Genomic DNA, 21,146 nt, shown 5'->3' on the forward strand with positions numbered 1-21,146 from the left:
CATAACTTTCGCAAAAATGCAGTTACAGAGCTCGTATTTATACCAATAAATGCGGAAAATTTTGCTCTATTGACCAACGCAAAGGAAATTTTTATTTGAGTCCACTGTTGCCACGTTCTGGCCATTTTTTTTAATTTTCATAATGATTAAAAATCACGTTATCGCCTAAAAGTGTGTTTGCAGTTGGTGGGGATTGAATAAAAACCTGTCGGAATTATTGTTCGTTCGATTCCGCATCCATTGATATGTTATACTTTTGTGAGAGGCTTAGGGAATCCAAGTTACAGCGATTTAAAAATTCGGCAACACGCCCGACGCCCGATTTTGACGCTCGTTAAGGTACGTTTCGCGACTCCGTGTTGAAGGAGAACGCCTAGATAAAACAAAATTCGAAGAGCTAGTTCATGTTTTACGCTTTTTTGAAACTTTCACGTCATTTTTAGAAATTCAAGTAGCGGCGGTGTTGCCGGTTTTCAATGAAAACCACCGCTGCGATCACAATTGAAAGTAGTACTCATTTAATGAGGGAGGGGGAGGGAGGGGGAGGGAGGGGGAGGGGGAGGGGGAGGGAGGGGGAGGGAGGGGGAGGGGAGGGGAGGGGGGAGGGGGAGGGGGGGGAGGGGGAGGGAGGGGGAGGGAGGGGGAGGGAGGGGGAGGGAGGGGGAGGGGGAGGGAGGGGGAGGGGGACGGAGGGGGAGGGAGGGGGAGGGGGAGGGAGAGAATATCACCAAGAAACTGAAACGCCTGCATCCTGCAATTCAGTGACTATGCAATTTAAACCACTTGAGGGTCGATATGATGGCATCCTCTCGCTTTCCCGCTTAATCTCATCACTACAACGCAGATGCAGTGTCTTGCAAGAAACGATGAAGGCACTATTCAGTTTATTGCTAGTGGCTCTCAAATAGCCGGTGAATTCTGCTGAACGCGGCCCTACACTGGGGGAAAAAAAACACATTGGATCTAGATTCCAGACTCTTGAAAACATTGACAAGAAGAAATACTCTTGATTCAATCAGATTTTTGCTTACATAAAAAGGAAATCCGCTCAAATTAAGAGGCTTGGTTCTTGATTAAAGTTAAAATCCCATTGAATCAAGAGTATATTTTTTCTTGTCGATGTTTTTAAGAGTCCGGACTCTAGATCCAATATGTTTTTTTCCCCCAGTGTATTAACCTTGTAGATACGCATAATTTCGTTACTCCCCTCTTTCACAGGTGATTGAAGTTGACCCCGAAAAAGGTAAGCTAATGAGGAAGATAATACTCCCGGTGCGAGACGTTACCTCTTGCGCCTGGGGCGGCCCGGACCTGAACACCCTCTACGTTACAACATCGCGAATTGACCTCACCGAGGCGGAGAGGAGACAACAACCCCTGGCCGGGTGTGTCTTCGAAATTTGCGGTCTGGGGCCACGCGGGATCCCTGCGAACAACGCTGTCGTGTGCAGGGATGGCTGTTGTTGCGGATTCATCGGGGCTGTAATCAGAATACATGCCCCTGTTGCGGAGGAGGTTGCTCGACGTCCAGCGGAAATTGCGTTGATCGCGGTTGTGGGGGTGGAGTGTGCGGGTGCGGTTTAGGGAACTGTTGCACTTTGCAAGGTCAAGAGGAACCTGACGGAGATCGCAGAAAGCCTGAGCGAGGAGATTCGAAGAGGGATGAACCGAAATATCGGGAGAAAGAAAAGGACACCCGAGAGAACTCCCAGGAGAAACGAGAAGATCGAAAGGAGTCCGAAGAAGATAAGAAGGTTCGGAAGCAGTTGCTTGAGGAAATGAGCAAATGGCGGAAAGAGGTTTTTGGAGAAAGATCGTCTCAGGATCAGGACAGAGCTTCCGAGGATCGCAGCAGATCGTCCGACGATCGCAGCAGATCATCTGACGATCGCAGCAGATCGTTCGAGGATCGGAGCAGATCATCTAAGGATCGAGGTCAATCCTCAGGGGATAAAAGATCTTCTGATAGTCGAATAGGACGGTCTGAGGATCGGAGTAGAGCATCCGACGATCGCAGCAGATCGTCCGAAGAACGGAACAGATCGTTCGAGGATCGGAGCAGATCGTCCGAGGAACGGAGCAGAGAATTTCAGAAACAGAGCAGATCATCTAAGGATCGAGGTCGATCTTCGGGGGATAAAAGATCTTCTGATAGTCGAAGAGGACGGTCTGAGGATCGGAGTAGATCGTCCGACGATCGCAGCAGATCGTCCGAGGAACGGAACAGATCGTTCGAGGATCGGAGCAGATCGTCCGAGGAACGGAGCAGAGAATTTCAGAAACAGAGCAGATCATCTAAGGATCGAGGTCGATCTTCGGGGGATAAAAGATCTTCTGATAGTCGAAGAGGACGGTCTGAGGATCGGAGTAGATCGTCCGACGATCGCAGCAGATCGTCCGAGGAACGGAACAGATCGTTCGAGGATCGGAGCAGATCTTCCGTGGATCGGAGCAGAGAATATCAGAAACAGGGTAGATCATTTTTAAATCCCTAAAAACTCATAAATTGGATGAGGGGAAGTGGGGTTTTTTTTTTTTTTGTTTTTCGGAAAAGTTTTGTTGCTACGCATCTTACTTTACCGTTTGCTGCCTTTTTATCAGCTGTTTTCTTTCAACAATCATCATTAAGTGAGGTTACTTCCAACACTCAACTGCCATCAACTTACATTTTTCTTTTCCGCGTTTTTTTTTTTTTTTTTTTTTTACGGTTTTTCATGATTGGTTCCATCTTTTTCCTATTGCCAATTTTTCCTCCTTAAGTCAATAACCTCCACTTATTTTTCTCATTTCCGATCAGAACTTTTCACGCTGTTTCTTTTCAATGTGTATAAATATGTTTATTATTAATTTCCATTTTCATTTCATCCTTTTTCTTCTGATTTATTTTTTTTAATTTAAAAATTGAACTTTTCAGTTAAGATTTTGTTAAAATAATAATAATTTTTACTAATTTTAATTTTAAATTTAACAGTTGTTATGAGTGAAATTTTCAATGACCGAGGCGGTCGTCCTCCAAAACGTGGTCGCGTTTTCCAGAATTCTTTGCATGTTCGTTTAGTGAAGTAAGAACTTAACTCTGTTATTAGTATAGAAAATCAAAGTTTCATTTCTTCATTTCGGAAGTATAAAATTGATGATCAGAACTTTGATGAAAATTTTGTTACCAAATTTTCAGTCGGTTCAATGAATATAATTTGTCATCATTGTGATGCTCGCCATTTTCAGGGTGAAATGTCCAATGGTCATTTTAATAACTGCTGCCAAAATGGCTTAATTTCTTTACCGAGTATTCGGACAAATACCGATTTGAAATCATTATTTTTATATTCTCCAAATTTCATAAAGCATATCAGAAATTATAATAGTGCTGTTGCTTTTGCCTCTTTCTCTGCAAATCGAATTGATATTCCGGGTGATGGACCTTATTGCTTTAAAGTTCAAGGATCCATATATAGGTAAGTTTATTACCGGAACCAGAATGCAGACTGAACATGGAAAAAACGAAGAAGAAAAAGCGGAAAAATTAGATGAAGTTAAAACAGGAGCAGAAAAAGAAGAAGAACCAGAAGGAACAGCTACTGAAGAAGAAAAAGAAGAAGCAAAAAAAGAAAAGACAAAAGGAGGAAAGAAGAAGAGCAAAGTTGTAGGAAATATAGGAAGAAAAGCAGGACAGAAATGGCAAAAGAAGAATCAACAATTTAATCGAAAAAAAAAGCAAAGTATTTAAAAAATAAAAAAAGATCTTCTTTAAAATTAGTTTGAAAACAAATGTAAAACCGAAAAAATAATTTTGTATGAAGATTAAAACAAAATTTTAGTTTAAAGTTTACTAAATAAAATTACAATTTTTGAAAACATTTGTTATATTTATTCTCTCAAAAAAATAATTAGACCCGATTCAAAGACAAAACAGAAAATTAAATGAAAATAAATAAAAAAAAAAAAAAAAAAAAACATGTGAAAGTGAAAAGTGTACAGGAAAAATAAGGGGCTGCGAAGCAGCCCCATAAGCCCCTAGTATTATTTAGTTGCATTTCTTCCTGCGCTTGTTTATTTTTAATCCCTCTAAAAAATTATCGAATTTCTTATATGAACCTAGCTTGAACACTTTTAGTCCTCGCGGTAGAAACTGCAGCAGCGGTAAAGGAAAACTGACAAGGCCGCAGCGTGTAGTCTGATTTAATATCAATCTTCCATCACATTGCTAAGGCGCAATGATACAACTATTCGTACTCTCCGGAACGCGTGAGGTATCACGCCACATATGAAGGCGTTTTCGAAACTGCCAACTTCCCAAATCAGGATACTTGCGGCGCTTAGATAGGCGTCAACCAAAACTGGCCGGCAAATATTAAGGACTTTTGCAACCCTTCTTCAGTACATGTACTAAAAATTCAGTTCCTCAAAAGCAAAAAAAATGCAGTACTTTTTCGATGCCTTTTAAGTTGATTGTTACATTGCGAGTCCATTTCATTTGGTTCCATTTCTTCCTGCGCCCTTACTTTTAATTCTTCTAAAATATTATTTTTTCACTAGTTAAGTTGAGTTCATATTATTTAGTTGCATTTCTTCCTGCGCTTGTTTATTTTTAATCCCTCTAAAAAATTATCGAATTTCTTAATATAAACCTAGCTTGAACCTTTTAGTCCTCGCGGTCGAAACTGCAGCAGCGGTAAAGGAAAACTGACAAGGCCGCAGCGTGTGGTCTGATTTAATATCAATCTTCCATCACATTGCTAAGGCGCAATGATACAACTATTCGTACTCTCTGGAACGCGTGAGGTATCACGCCACATATGAAGGCGTTTTCGAAACTGCCAACTTTCCAAATCAGGATACTTGCGGCGCTTAGATAGGCGTCAACCAAAACTGGCCGGCAAATATTAAGGACTTTTGCAACCCTTCTTCAGTACATGTACTAAAAATTCAATTCCTCAAAAGCAAAAAAAATGCAGTACTTTTTCGATGCCTTTAAGTTGATTGTTCAATTGAGTTTATATTATTTAGTTATACTTCTACCTGCGCCCTTACTTTTAATTCTTCTAAAATATTATTTTTTCACTAAATACAAGTGTTTCTTGAGCACACTTAAACAACAGTTCACAAATTATCAAACATTTTCCGGAGGGCATCTCGGTCTCCCTCGGAACTAGACTCAGATTCCTCTGGAGAGGGGGGGGGGGGGCTTTAGTTTTATATTATTCGGTCACCTTACTATTCAACTAATTTTTAAAAATAGGTAACTAAGACCGCTGCTTACCTGATGTCCACCGTAACAAGCTATCCAAAGATTGTCATTGCAGTCGATCGTCATGCTATCGGGATTTCCTGGTAAGCCGTTGGCATTGAAGTCAAACACCACCTTTTTGTTACCTGTGAAAAGTGGATTATCCATTGCGACGTCAACGTTCTTATATTCAATTGGACTACATTTTGCAATTAAGAACTACAAATTTTGGCCCGGTTTAAAAACAACGTATGTGCCATTAGTTTCCCTATGCACATAAGTGTTTTTTTTCACTTGAGTCAGAATTTATAGCTCCAAATTGCAAAATGTAGTCCAAGTATTCATACAATTTCTAAGCCAGAATACAATTTGAAGGTAATGTATATCAATCCTTTGAAATTATGCCTATCCTATACCTATCCCAAACTACACCTACATTTCTCTTCAATTGGAAAAAAACTTATACGATACATGTTTTACATGGGTCGCCTTCCATATTCATTGTAAGAGCAATCGTGATAAAATTCTTAAACTAAATTATCAAAATGTATTTTAACTATATTTTCATACTGCTATGTAATATTCTGGCAGCATCTCTTGTACATCTACATGATACACTATAAATACATTTTTAAGAGCCTAGAGTTAATTGGGATTCTAAAATGTATCTTTGGGAAGTTTGATCAAATTTTTTGCCAGTCTTGATTTTCCCCCTTCATTGCATAAAACAATTTTTGGCTCTCCAAAAGCAAATTTCTACAGAATCAATTTTAACGCCCTTTGATTCTCTAAATTCTTAATGTATACTTTGATCGATCCCGGATACCGACGAGGGAGTGCTGGGTCTTTACTGATGTTTCGAAAGAAGAACCAAAAAAGCACAGTATTGGAAATAATCAGAGTGTCAAAATAAAATAATTCCGACTTAGATTCCCATCGGTACCTACTCACTTATCTTTCCGGTATCGATGTCGTAGTCAAAACCAAAAACTTTCTCCAGCAAAGATTCGCAGAGGTACATTCTAGTGTATTTTGTGTTCCACGCCAGCCCGTTGTAGAATGTCGCATCTTTGTATTGTTCTATCTTCAAATTACAATAATCTCTGTCGTACTGGAATATACTGGCTTGGTAAGGCACCATAGTTCCGTCACAAAACATCTTTCCTTTGGTATCTACAACAAAGCGTTGAAATTCCCCATAAAAACCATGTGATACAGAACTTGTGGCAGGGTGTCTAGCATCAGGAAAAACCGGCAAAACCGGGAAATATCAGGAATTTTGACCGATCAGGAAAAAATCAGGAAAATCGAAAAAATCAGACATTTTATCAGGAATTTTTCTTACGAGAATCTCCTCAGCGGAGAAGTCTTACTGCTTTTTGCCTACCGTACGCCAGGAGTCGTCGCGCCGTCTTTGTTTCCGGAGACAAATCAGGAAAATATCAGGAATTTCCAAAATGGAAAAATCAGGAATTTTTTTTATAAAATATCAGGATTTTTCAAAATTAAAAAATACTAGACACTCTGTGTGAGTAGTTGCAAGTCGGTCCATTGGACGCATGCACGCAAAAAAAGCCCATCCGCATAAGGAACCTAGACGTCCCTTTGAACTGAGAGTAAAGACAACGCGAATCCATTTCTGATTGGTTCCCGTATTTTAGGCCGCCACAGTGTCACAAACGGGAATTAAGATTACTTTATACTTTTTCATTGCAAAGATTATAAGCTGGAATGAACCGGGGAATCGGGGGCAAGGCAAAAAACAAATGGAATGGGAGAGGGAATGGAGACAGGAATTCGGGAGTAGGTTGATCAAAGATTACAAAAAGCGTCCGATCTGCGTAATCTTTATTCCTGTTTGTGACATCCATGGCCCCCCAAGCAAGGGGGTCCGGCGCGGGTCTCATCCGGGAAATTTGCAAAGAAATAACCCCTCTCGGATCTAGTTTTATGCAGTTTTAGCGCACAATGTGTGTATTCCTTAAAAGTTGAAAATTAACATATATTTGTAATATCTCGTATGGAAATTTGTTTCCTATTTATCTCTGCGGTATTGAAAAACCTTTCGTTCAGTAAACTTGGTTACATAGTTCTGAAGTGCTGTCACAACACCATTTCAGTAAAATTTTAGGAGAACGTTTTTTCTCTCCCTCTTTTTCCCCCTTTCCTCCTTTTCCCCTTCTTTTTCTTACACTGGAAAAAAAAAAACACATTGGGTCTAGAGTCCAGACTCTTCAAAACATTGACAAGAAAAAGGACTTTTGATTCAATCAGACTTAAGCCTAAATCAAAAGTAAATCCGCTCAAATTAAGAGGCTTGGTTCTTGATTTAAGCTTAAATCTGATTGTATCAAGAGTATTTTTTCTTGTCGATGTTTTTAAGAGTCTGGAATCTAGATTCAATGTGTTTTTTTTTTCCAGGGTGGGGGGGGGGGTTTGCCCCCATGGCCCTTCCCCTGGATCCGCCACTGTTTCAGAATGACGTCATTCATGACGCTACATTACCCATGAAAGTCCGTCCGGTGCAGTCTGCCTTTCCGTCGCTGAAGGTAGCAAAGGCGTCGTAGTCGAAGCGACCGAGGGTCACGACCTGGGGTTTACATTCCGGGCGCCCGTTCCACGTGATTTTCACCAACTTCGGTCCGAGTCCGGCCAAAAACTCGTTGCGCGAGTCCTGGATCGGGATCACACCAGCAAGCTCCTCTCCTGGAGACAAGAGGAACACAAATTGGACCGGATCAAACAGATAGGAACCGAGTCACATCACGACGGTCAAAATGCAAAACCACGTATCTCCATTGCGATGTTCCAAAATTTCCACTTCTATATGATTTTCTCGAAAAGAAACTAAGCGACTCCATAGTTTAAAATGCACATGTTGCAGGCAATTAGCAATCGCCGGCAAATTGCAATCTATTTGTGTTGAATAAACAAATCCAAAAATTCAAAATTGAAAAAAAGAAATAGAAAGTAGCGATTATTATGCTTTGAATTCAATCGTATGGTTTTTGCTTCCTCTTGAATGCATGGTGCCAGCTGGCACACTCGCGGGTTTGTATAGTGTAACCATTCATCCTCGTTGGGTTTGATTTGGTTAAACAACTAAACTAACTCCCTGGTAAAGCGGAGAGTATGGCTGGATTTGAAGGCGCTCCAAGCTGAGGTCGTCCCTTGAAATTATTTACCAATAAAAACTTTACTATATCGATGCAAATAGTTGCAATCCAACGAGTCAACACGCAGGGAGCTTGCAAATTGTCGGCGATTGCTGATTGCCTGCGACATATCCGGAATATTCTACTGATATAGAAAAAAAATTAAATTAGTTATCGAAAAATTATGGTGAAATTTTCACCAACTCCGGCCCGGGTCCGGCCAAAAACTCGTTGCGCGAGTTCTGGATCGGGATTACACCAGCAAGCTCCTCTCCTGGAGACAAGAGGAACACAAATTGGACCGGATCAAACAGAATGGAACCAAGCGAAGGGGAGACAAGACTGCCCTGATAGTGAAGAGAGCAGTAATGCCGCAATCACACGCTGAATTTGGCAGCTGAATGTAGTAGTCAACAGTCAGCGCTCAACAGCGGAAATTTCATTAATTCGAGTTATTTTTATCTAAATGTGTATCAAATCTATTCGAATAGTTCAGAGAAAGCCGACATTACCTGATGGTCGCTGAGAATCGTTGCTGATCGGGCCGATGACTTCCACATTCAAGCCACATTCAGCTTCCACATTCAGCGTGTGATTGCAGCATTAGTGCAAAAATGAAGTTTTGAGAAAACGGGCGCAGAGGCTCCTGACCGAAAAATCTTATTGAAAGAAGCCTTCGTTCCTTGCAAATTGCCACTAATCGTCTGAAGGACTCTCAGAAATTGTCTGGATGATTAAAAATCGACCGATTTTATTTCATTTACATAAAAATGGTATTTCTCGTCTTCATGCTAGGCTATTCATTATCAGGCAAGACAGCCGTAAGTGCTATCTTCTGCATGATTTCGTGGTTGCGTTTTGGACACATAAAAAACACATTTTCAGGTTAGAAATTGGGATAAAAGGGCGGCACTTAACTTGAAAGCACTATTTTCATTGGCTTCTGGAGGAATATTGTCACTAACCGCTGTCTTGCCTAAAACTACGTCATTTTTTGCGCACTTACGGTTTTCTCATATGTCTCGTTTTGATACAATTCAGATGAATTTTGCTGATCTAGCTATATCAGTGAATTCATCTAAAAGAATATGCACCCATTAGGAACTACAATCTCTGGCTCATCCGTAAGAAGACGTATGTCCATGGGAAAACTAATGGTACCTACGTCGTTTTTAAACTGAGCCAGAACTTGTAGTTTTTAAATGTAAAATGTAGTCTAATTGTGTTCCTCGCGAAATTTCATAGAAATTCATATAATTAAATCGAAAATGAGGCTAATAGAGTGATACATTAATTGAAAATTCTTCTTCTTCTTCTTCTTCTTCTTCTTCTTCTTCTTCTTCTTCTTCTTCTTCTTCTTCTTCTTCTTCTTCTTACTTCTGACTAGGGCCGTGACCCTGCTTGTCTAGCCTCTAAATTAGTATATAAATATGATAAATAAGGCGATGAGAGAGATCACTTAATAATCCGGGGATGAAAGGCAGCTCTGTGCCCATCTCTTGGGCGGGTCGCGTCGTCCGGGTTGCCTTTGGCTATGAGGTCTCATTGAAAATGGAGTTGAGAATCTCATTTTATGAGAAAAATCTAATGAAATGATTACCCAGGTTACAAGAACAGGTGGTGCACCCAGTTTGGGGATTGTAAATACAAATCTTCCCGACGAGTTTGTCGACGAAGAGGAGGATTTTGTTTTGGCAGTCGTAGTGCGGCTCCTCCGATATATCGAATGGTCCGGAGACGACTCTCATTGAAATCTTGCCAGCTTGCACGCTTCCCAGTGACATCAATGGGAACAGAAGCATCCAACATCTGAAAGAGATATATCCGTCGCAGGCAATTAGCAATCGCCGGCAATTTACAAGCTGGTGGTGGATAAATATAGGAAATCATAAAATTCAAAAATAAAAGAACGAGATTAGAATATGTTGCCCGTAATGTGAATAGACACTTTTCCATCCTTAAAAATATGTCAGAAATATGCACACTTAGAAGAGCGTGTAGTGAACTCTGTGACATTAGTTGGGTTGAGATCGGACAGGCAACTTAACTAACATCGTGACAAAGCGTAGAGTATCACAAAAAAAGGAAGGCGCTTTAAGCCGAGCTCATACTTTTGAAGACCGTAACCCTCAAAAATTGCACTATGCTGATGCGCATCATTGCGATTTATTGAAACAACGTGTGAACCGCTTGCAAATTGCAGGCGATTGTTGATTGCCTGCAACATATCGATGGCTAAAGTCCGATGAAGATGCGTATCTTATAATTGCAACGTTTCAAAAATCTCCATTTTTTCTGACAGGAAAACAGTAAGTTTTACAAGTTAAAAGGAAAAGAAGAAGAAAAACCTCGTAAAACAGTCGTAAATTACTATAAAGCGCGAAATTCGTGAATTGTCAGGTAAAATTAGGAGAGAGAGCGAAATTAACGTTTTTCACTTCAAGAAAATACTGCACTGTTGTCCACATGATCTTTTTTTTGTTTTTGTTTTTTTAAGAATTTGCTCACAGTTTCTCTTTCCTCTTTCTTCTACGGCGTTTGAAACTAGAGAAATTCACAATTGATTTTAGTTCATGCAAAAATATCAAAATTTGTTCAGCAAGGTGTATTGGAAGAATGCATGTAACATTAATCTGTGCTTTAACCCTCAAGTTCATTTCATATCATGCAGATAGGTATATATTTCTCTGCATTATAGTTGCAAAATCTAGTTGTTTTTTTTTTATTATTTTCACAAGTCTCACCTTAAAGAATGTTTCCATACTGACAAGAAGCTGCAATTACGGATGTTGTTTTTCCCTGCCATCAGAGCATCCACTAGAGATCACAATTATTCATCGGCTAGAAATCAGCCATCTGCGCTGTAAAGTAGATCATAAATGACGGTCCTGTATAAGTAATAGGTTAATATCTCGAATAGTCTTCATTTTGTAAATGGGTTCGAAAGATGATTTTTTGCTTCCAGGAGAAAACCGAGCATGAAAGCTACGGTTAAGCCAATAATAAAATATTTTCATTTTCCCATGAAAGAATATTTGGTAATCTCTCGTTTACCACTTACCGTAATTTTCCTTGAAACGCTCGCGCGTTGAAATTTTTAGATTTATTAGGCAAGGCTATCACTTATCATTTGTCGCTAATGTACTACTTACATCCATATGAGGAAGATCCAATTGTGAGAGCAACCGATCCACTGTCTACTTTGTAAGAATCTCAAGTTCCAGGTTGCGTATGTTGCCTATCTACTAATTGAAGGCGCGCCTCTTATCGAAATTCGTCGCGGTAATTGAAATTCGTTGCAATTTTTCTTTGCTTTGCAAGTTCCAGGTTGCGTATGTTGCCTATCTACTAATTGAAGGCGCGCCTCTTATCGAAATTCGTCGCGGTAATTGAAATTCGTTGCAATTTTTCTTTGCTTTGCAAAATGCTTATTTTTTATATTCGTGAAACTCATTTGGACGTATTTCTGCCAAACGGAACCAGAGACAGGTGGAAAAGAAGGGGTGTGCCTGTGCCCGTTAGTCGAGGGTCGTAAGAAAGAATGGGAATTAAAAAACGCCAGTGACGTCAGCGGTAACGACCGAGACGCGGACGACCAGAGCACTGGAAAAAAAACACATTGGATCTAGAGTCCAGACTCTTAAAAACATCGACAAGGAAGAATGCTCTTGATTCAGTCGGATTATTGCTTAAATCAAGAACCAAGCCTCTTAATTTGAGCGGATTTCCTTTTTATTTAAGCAAAAATCCGATTGAATCAAGAGTATTTTTTCTTGTCAATGTTTTCAAGAGTCTGGACTCTAGATCCAATGTGTTTTTTTTTCCAGTATGGCGTGGCGTGCTTTGAGACAAATACAAGTATTGTACAAGTTATTCGTATTTCTTCTTGAAATTTTCAGATATTTTAGATCTTATTGCGAACAGAATTAAGTGAAACATTCAAAGAAAAATGTTTGCAATGTTCCAAGAAAATCCGGCTTTTATCGTAGTAAATCTGGCAACGTCTAAGGCTCATACGTCGTTTTTCGTTAGCAAGGCAGCATGAGTGCCGCATTTAGTTGGCACTTCGTCCCGTTTGATAGAATAGTTCGGGTTCTTATGTTCAAAAAAAGCTTCCCGTGGAACGGTAAGTGAAGCAAGTGTGGAAAATGTCTTAATCTCTTCATTTCGATGCGTAGAAAAAGAATTTCGATGTTGTCAAGCTCAATTTTGCGTCCAACCCCCCCAAAATCAAGATGGCGGCCAAAATGGGGGCTCGGGGGGTGAAAATTATGGAATTTGATTTTGATGTCATGATTGGGGTCATTTCTTGTGTAATTTTGGTCGTAGAATCCGAATTTGAGGTCCAAAATACTCTCCGATCCAAAGGGATGCCCCAAATCCAAGATGGCCGCCAAAATCTCCAAGATAGGGTCAAAACTGCGATACGTATGTAGAAGTGCCAAGTAGGGTGTCCTTGGTAGGGTTCTTTGGGTCGTAAATTTCACCTATGATGTCAAAAACTTACCACGGATCCATTGAAGCCCAAAAAAATCAAAATGGCGGCCAAAAGGGCTGCCGTTGCGGGGTGAAATATTTTGTTGAGGCAAATATCGTCGAATGAGGGGTCACTGTAAAGGTTTTTTGGGTCGTAGATTCCAAAAATGAGGTCCAAATAACAAAATAAGCTGATAGAAGTTCTCCAAAAGCCAAAATGGCGGCCATAATGGCTGCCGCCCAGGCATTGAACGCGTTTGAACAGTAGGGTGTCCCATTTTGGACGTTACAAAAAAAAAAATTGCGAAATCCAACAGAGATACCTGCCAAAAAGTTGTCTCATAGTTAGAAAAAAAAGCACAAAAAAATCTCAGGGTCGTAGTTAAAGTTTGAGTGGTCCCGCAAGGTACTTAAGATGTTTCACCGATTTCTCATCTTAATTGGCAATCTTGGCGATCTTGCAGATTTTTTTTCGGTAAATGCAATCGAGGTAAAAAGTCGCAAATGCGGATAATGAGACTTCTGATACTATATTTTAAGAGAAAAATAACGGTTTGGACCCACGAAGATCAGAATCCCTCGTTCTTAGCTCTCAAAATGCAAAAATCAGCGATTTTAGCATTTTGTAGTCAAACCGCTGCTCGACCGTCGCTCGACTTAAAAGTCGCGGCATTTGACGCGCTGTTTCACAATGATCCCATTGTAGGAGTAAAAAGTCCTTCAAGTATGTTCATTAGAGGTGTAAGAGTGTCACTTTGGCCAATTTTTGTTGCTTTTAAACACTAAGCTCATTGTTTAAAATGTTTTTTTTTTTTTTTTTTTTTTTTTTTTTTTTTTTTTGTTAATATAATTGTCCTGTTTTTCATCATTTTTTAAAATGGTTTAAAAAGGGCGACTCATCTTACACCAAAATTGAACTCCTTTGGCGAACAATGTACGTAGATGGTCAAATACTTCCTCAAAAAAAGTTTTTGGATTTAAAGCCTCCCAAAAAAGCCGATGTTGCCATATTTTATCCCCGGAAAACACAAAAAACCGAGTACCTATTTCAGTATTTGGAGGCTGTTCCTCACCGAGCTCATTGAGCAAATTTCAGCAAACCTTGAATTTTCATACGTTATGACCACATTACTAGTGATTATGTACATGTGTTTATCTACAGGGTGTCTCACGAAAAACGAGCCACCTTGAATATCTGCCGAACGCGTCGGAATTTCGAAAAACGGTAAAAGACGTGTTCGTTTATATTGAGGGGGACACCTTTTGGCGTATTCGACATTTTCCCAAACCGCGGGAGGGGCGCGGGGCGGGGGGTGCCCCACCCGTAAGTCGAACTTTTCAAATGGCACCCCTACTTTTTTATTTCAGCAATCAATTCTACGCAAAAAAACAAGCCACCCTGTCCAAACCGAATGTAAATCGGACAATTTTTCAGTGATTGACAGAGTTTGAAACATTTTTTTCATGCTCTTTTCAAAAATTTCCCACGCCCAATGGAATTGCTGTATCAAACCAAACTCTCCGCCAAAAAAAATCTTAAACATGGCACTTTCGATAAAAAAATAAAAAAAAATCTGCTGCACTCGAAATCTGGAGCACGCGGAGCCCTTCTTTGCGACATTAAAATTCGTTATACCGAATATTTCCGGGGGGCGCTCATCGGGAGGGAGTAGTAAGTTTTAGACAAGAATTATTAATCTTTTTTCTGATCCATAAGAAACCGTGTCCATGAAGAAGCAGTTAAGTAGAAAAACAAATGGATTAGCTTTTTTGGGGGGGGAGGGGGGGGGGGGGGTCAATGACTTGAGCCGGACCTTGATACTTCTGAGGACGCTATTTTTCCGCGGTACGTTGTTTTTCTACTTAACTGCTTCTTCATGGACACGGTTTCTTATGGATCAGAAAAAAGATTAATAATTCTTGTCTAAAACTTACTACTCCCTCCCGATGAGCGCCCCCGGAAATATTCGGTATAACGAATTTTAATGTCGCAAAGAAGGGCTCCGCGTGCTCCAGATTTCGAGTGCAGCAGATTTTTTTTTATTTTTTTATCGAAAGTGCCATGTTTAAGATTTTTTTTGGCGGAGAGTTTGGTTTGATACAGCAATTCCATTAGGCGTGGGAAATTTTTGAAAAGAGCATGAAAAAAATGTTTCAAACTCTGTCAATCACTGAAAAATTGTCCGATTTACATTCGGTTTGGACAGGGTGGCTTGTTTTTTTGCGTAGAATTGATTGCTGAAATAAAAAAGTAGGGGTGCCATTTGAAAAGTTCGACTTACGGGTGGGGCACCCCCCGCCCCGCGCCCCTCCCGCGGTTTGGGAAAATGTCGAATACGCCAAAAGGTGTCCCCCTCGATATAAACGAACACGTCTTTTACCGTTTTTCGAAATTCCGACGCGTTCGGCAGATATTTAAGGTGGCTCGTTTTTCGTGAGATACCCTGTATACAGCCTCCCACCGCGGCGCGACGTTGCCACATACCATCGATAAAATTCGATAGAAATCCGCGTTTCCTTAGATTTGAGCCATTTTTTCGGATATTGCACGCGGAATACTTATGTAAAACTTAAAATGCAGTATTCAGAGATGGAAGGGGATCATACCTTGTGGCAATAATCATTATTTTAAGATCCTGCGCTTATTGACGACCATTTCTTACGAATTCTAAGCATGATGTTTGTGATGTCTCCTAATCTTAGGGAATGCAAACTCGTTGAAGGACTTTGGGAGGGTAGAGGAATTTCCACTTTGCGGTTTGAGGAAAAAATGGGGAAATTACGAGGCAGCATTCTTAGCAATCGGTACCCGTCCAAAAGGACGGCGGTGGGGGGAGGGAGGGCTAGGTTTAAGGGTGGGCAAAAATTCAGCACTGAGAACCCGTGTTTTTGAAATGTGGTACTATTTCTTTTTGGTCCTCAGATCACGGTCAATGTTTGAAAGTAGCATCCTCGTGCACAAACATCATGACAAGAAATCGTAAGAAATGGGTCGTCAATAAGCGGAGGGTCTTAAAATAATGGATATTGGCACAAGATATGATCCCCTTCTATCTCCACGGAAAAAACGAGTTTAGGGTTGGGACCTGCGGGGCAGGGCCGGCCCTACACCCGGGTTAGGTATAATTGCTTCACCTAAACATCGAAGGGGCAGGCCCATGCTGAAGTTAAGGTTCAGCCCTACCTGCCTCAGGGCCCAGTCCTACCTGAGGCGGGGCTGAGCACTAACCACATAGGGCTGGGCCCTGGAGAAGGTAGGGCTGGGTCCCGAAGAAGGTAGGGCTGGACCCTGCAATGCGGGAAGGGCCGGGCCCCCTAAAAAAGAATTCGAGGATGTTACTCTACTTGTACGAGCATATTTAGCGCGCTCTATGCACTGTTCTATGAAGTACTCACACATTGCCGGTAATTTCGTCTTTTTTTACCAATTTTTGACATTTTTTTGGCCTATTTGAATTTTTTTAGGCCCTTAACCGTCCGATAGCAATTGAAAAAAGTATATCAACCAAAAGTATATATCTTAAGCTTGAAGTATAAAACAAAAAAATCGAAAATCGGAGAGACTGTATTTTGGATAATTCAGTTTGAACATTGAATGACAAAAAAATAGTAAATTTTAAAAAAGCCTAAATTACAGCCACTTAAATAATTTTTAGCTCTATTTCGATGGCATATTCAGAATCTACATGAAAAAGTATTCTAGAAACACTCTTTCAAAGCATGATGGATTGATAAAGAGTCTCGCTATGGAGAGTCAATGAAGGGACAGTCGAGAAAATGAGAATCGCTAAAACGGGCTGTTTTGAATACCGCTAAAATTCACCCCATCTTTGGGGGTCGATATCTCGCGAACGGGGCGTCAGATGGGAAAACCCTTCATAATTGATTTCTTAATATGATATAAAGACCCCGTATACCAATTTTCAGCCAAATCGGAGGGGGTCGGGTTCCGAGCTTGGTTGCGTTGACGTGGAATGACCCATATGTATTCCATGTGCAATGTCCGAAAAAATGGCTCAAATCTAAGGAAACGCGGATTTCTATCGAATTTTATCGATGGTATGTGGCAACGTCGCGCCGCGGTGGGAGGCTGTATAGATAAACACATGTACATAATCACTAGTAATGTGGTCATAACGTATGAAAATTCAAGGTTTGCTGAAATTTGCTCAATGAGCTCGGTGAGGAACAGCCTCCAAATACTGAAATAGGTACTCGGTTTTTTGTGTTTTCCGGGGATAAAATATGGCAACATCGGCTTTTTTGGGAGGCTTTAAATCCAAAAACTTTTTTTGAGGAAGTATTTGACCATCTACGTACATTGTTCGCCAAAGGAGTTCAATTTTGGTGTAAGATGAGTCGCCCTTTTTAAACCATTTTAAAAAATGATGAAAAACAGGACAATTATATTAACAAAAAAAAAAAAAAAAAAAAAAAAAAAAAAACATTTTAAACAATGAGCTTAGTGTTTAAAAGCAACAAAAATTGGCCAAAGTGACACTCTTACACCTCTAATGAACATACTTGAAGGACTTTTTACTCCTACAATGGGATCATTGTGAAACAGCGCGTCAAATGCCGCGACTTTTAAGTCGAGCGACGGTCGAGCAGCGGTTTGACTACAAAATGCTAAAATCGCTGATTTTTGCATTTTGAGAGCTAAGAACGAGGGATTCTGATCTTCGTGGGTCCAAACCGTTATTTTTCTCTTAAAATATAGTATCAGAAGTCTCATTATCCGCATTTGCGACTTTTTACCTCGATTGCATTTACCGAAAAAAAATCTGCAAGATCGCCAAGATTGCCAATTAAGATGAGAAATCGGTGAAACATCTTAAGTACCTTGCGGGACCACTCAAACTTTAACTACGACCCTGAGATTTTTTTGTGCTTTTTTTTCTAACTATGAGACAACTTTTTGGCAGGTATCTCTGTTGGATTTCGCAATTTTTTTTTTTGTAACGTCCAAAATGGGACACCCTACTGTTCAAACGCGTTCAATGCCTGGCGGCAGCCATTATGGCCGCCATTTTGGCTTTTGGAGAACTTCTATCAGCTTATTTTGTTATTTGGACCTCATTTTTGGAATCTACGACCCAAAAAAACCTTTACAGTGACCCTCATTCGACGATATTTGCCTCAACAAAATATTTCACCCCGCAACGGCAGCCCTTTTGGCCGCCATTTTGATTTTTTTGGGCTTCAATGGATCCGTGGTAAGTTTTTGACATCATAGGTGAAATTTACGACCCAAAGAACCCTACCAAGGACACCCTACTTGGCACTTCTACATACGTATCGCAGTTTTTGACCCTATCTTGGAGATTTTGGCGGCCATCTTGGATTTGGGGCATCCTTTGGATCGGAGAGTATTTTGGACCTCAAATTCGGATTCTACGACCAAAATTACACAAGAAATGACCCAATCATGACATCAAAATCAAATTCCATAATTTTCACCCCCGAGCCCCCATTTTGGCCGCCATCTTGATTTTGGGGGGGTTGGACGCAAAATTGAGCTTGACAACATCGAAATTCTTTTTCTACGCATCGAAATGAAGAGATTAAGACATTTTCCACACTTGCTTCACTTACCGTTCCACGGGAGTACATAAGAACCTGGACTAGAATGTAAAATCCCTGTTTCCCATTTTTCCAATAGGAATCGTACCTTCAAGAGCACACCCCGTCTCTCCCACTCGTCTATACTTTCTTTTGGCAGAAATATGTCCAACTTATTCATCGTTTTAAATCGGCATTCACTGATCAAATGGGGTGAAAATAAATTGCAATTTTGTAGGATGAAATCGCAAATTTGTTGGATGAAATTGCAACTTTATCTCTTGTATTTTCGCTGCACTGTGCTATACTTGGAAAAATCAAAGATTCCACAATTAATTATTGTGACGCCTGATGGGACCTATGTAATATTTGGAACGTTCCTCAGAAGCGAGCACTAGGAAGAGTAAATAAAATACGTATATTTGTCTCCAAGGAAGCCCTTCTTTACTCGGTAACTTTTTATTTTGCCGCACACAGCTTCACTGCAACAACGAAATCAGCGAGCATCAAATGACTGTGCGTTTTATGCATGCGTTCCTCTCATTTTGATCCGACCTCGCAGTTCAAAGAGTTGGAATTTGTATGACTTTTCCTTTAGTTTGGTCCATCAGCTGCATTCGCAGCTGATGGACCCGCAGATATCGCCCTTTGAAAAGCCGGGTTTTTAACGTTATCCACCGCGGAAGTGACACCCTTGGTTTTTTCCACCTTGCTTTCATCAGTCGGTGTGACGCGCTTTTGCACTGGTTCCTTAACGTTAAACTCGGATGAAGGCAAGGTGGAAGGAACCAAAAGGTGTCTCTATTTCGGTGGATAACACTGTAAATCGAATTTTTCAAAGCGTGAAATCCGGGTCAATGTTGAACGTGGAAAGTTGATGTTCGGACAGACCTTGTTATTTCTAGCTGATGTACAAATGTACAAGAGAATCTAGCATCGAAACACGATTCTGTGACCAACGCAACTGACCCATTATCACGACGCCTGTTGAGACCTACAAAATATTTTGAAACGTTCCTTAAAAAGCGGGCACTAGGAAGAGTATAAATAAAATACGTACATTTGTCTCCAAGGAAGCCCTTCTTTACTCGGAAACCACTTTTTATTTTGCCGCGCACAGCTTCACTGCAACGACGAAATCAGCGAGCATCAAATGACTGTGCGTTTTATGCATGCGTTCCTCTCATTTTGATCCGACCTTGCAGTTAAAAAATTTAGAATTGTATGAATTTTCCTTTAGTTTGGTCCATCAGCTGCGAATACAGCAGATGGTCTCTGGACTAACAGTATTGAAGCCTACTTTTCCCCAATTATAGGAAACAATCTGTCTCCGTAAGTTCTTTTGTGCGAGCTTTGTAAGTTCCAATCGCCTCAGGTGCGGAGAGACGATTTTGATAAGAAGTTTGTGCGCCCAGACAGTTAGCGCTGCGCACAGCCGGCGATTTTAAGTCTTGAAAAGAGCCGGTCAAAAATTTGCCCGTTTTAAGGGAACACAAGGATTTCGTTCAAGTACGCATGTCCCAAACAAAACCTCAGGAGGATACGATCTTCTCGTAAAAGTTAAAGCTCGAGTTGGAAACTCGGAATTGGCAATTAAACATTGCAAAGTCTGCATATTTTACTATAAGTGGCACTGGAACTTGTCTTATTGAGCTATAACTTTCACTTAAAGCGTCGTTTTTTGTCCACAAAATTTAATTTTATTTGTGTGTGTGTTTAATCCGTGCGGTTTTTACTGAAAGTCAGTTTTTTCGAGTTAGAGAAACACTGTTTTTTGTCGTTAAGTTTAAGTTTAAAAACCATAACGAAAAAACGTTCATTTAACTAAAAAAATAAATAAATAAATAATTGTCGATAAGGAACGTCGCTTTAAGTCTAAATAATCTCTGAAGACAATTTTTTTTCCCACGAATGCCAATGTTTTGAATTTTATCAACAAGAAACGAAGCTGGAAGTAAAAATACCAAACACCGATAGATTAACCAAGTCGTTTATCAGTTCAATCAAAGCTCATGAAGGGATATAATTGTTTGTTCATCGGATAGATAACTATTCGCGCTCCCTCGTATGTTTTTTGCCTATGCGGCAAAATTGAAGGCGAACCTTAGCTGGACGATATTTGTCGATAAGTTTACGCATGGTCTATTAATTCTGTCATACTTTATGCAGCGCGAGATTAATGTGTGTTTTAAGAACAGATAACTATTCTCGCTCCCCGGTAGGTATGTTGCCGATGTAGCAAGATTGAAGGCGAACTTCAGATGGTCGGCACCCAGAGGCAACAAACAGTAGGTTAAAAATATCTTTTATTGGTTCAATCAAAGATTATGAATCAGTATTAATGTGCGTTTTTCAATTAGATAACTTTTGGCGCTCCTCGGTAGGCATGTTGTCTACGCAGCGAAATTGAAGGCGAATTTCAAGTAGACGATATCTGGCCGTAGAGTCCCTAATTGAATGGGCGTATGCGAAAACGTCTGATGACCAATACATATAGTGTTTCAGAATTTGAGTGGACGATTTCGTTGCAACTTAAAGACAGAAAATGGTTTAAGACGTTTCGAATGAAGAACAATTTTATAAGTAATCCCCTATGACGCCCTCTCCATTAGAAGTGAAGCACTTAGAATGTAATATTTGAAGACCCGGCAATCCAGAACTCAACTTTGGATTTTCACCGTTGATTCATCCAGACACTTTGAACGGGGTAAGTAAGGGGGTTCTGG

At 40.3% G+C, this 21,146-nt stretch overlaps 3 protein-coding genes across 4 annotated transcripts in view; 1 reads left to right on the forward strand and 2 right to left on the reverse strand.

Moving 5' to 3' along the window:
- Window positions 1-5,373, reverse strand: part of LOC109036720 (regucalcin) — a 38,613-nt gene extending 33,240 nt beyond the window's left edge. The window contains exon 1 of one of the 2 annotated variants that reach the window (XM_072304161.1): window positions 5,261-5,373. The gene's annotated coding sequence lies outside the window, so the exon portion shown is untranslated. The remainder of the gene's footprint in view (window positions 1-5,260) is intronic. The other variant, XM_072304159.1, reaches the window with a different exon arrangement.
- On the forward strand, window positions 703-2,526 carry LOC140225395 (uncharacterized). Its single transcript, XM_072304163.1, has one exon. It carries the CDS (start codon window positions 1,779-1,781, stop codon window positions 2,493-2,495), a length of 717 nt encoding a protein of 238 aa, XP_072160264.1. The 5' UTR covers window positions 703-1,778; the 3' UTR covers window positions 2,496-2,526.
- Window positions 5,374-6,170: 797 nt separating the features above from the next.
- Window positions 6,171-19,661, reverse strand: LOC109036715 (regucalcin). The gene is made up of 5 exons (XM_072304424.1): window positions 19,481-19,661; window positions 11,127-11,243; window positions 9,983-10,191; window positions 7,733-7,933; window positions 6,171-6,400 (listed from the first exon to the last, which is right to left on the reverse strand). Exons 2-5 carry the CDS (start codon window positions 11,186-11,188, stop codon window positions 6,171-6,173), a joined length of 702 nt encoding a protein of 233 aa, XP_072160525.1. The 5' UTR covers window positions 11,189-11,243; window positions 19,481-19,661.
- Window positions 19,662-21,146: the final 1,485 nt, after the last annotated feature.

The sequence above is a fragment of the Bemisia tabaci genome, chromosome 9 (assembly GCF_918797505.1).
Source record: "Bemisia tabaci chromosome 9, PGI_BMITA_v3".
Taxonomy (NCBI): Eukaryota; Metazoa; Arthropoda; class Insecta; order Hemiptera; family Aleyrodidae; genus Bemisia; species Bemisia tabaci.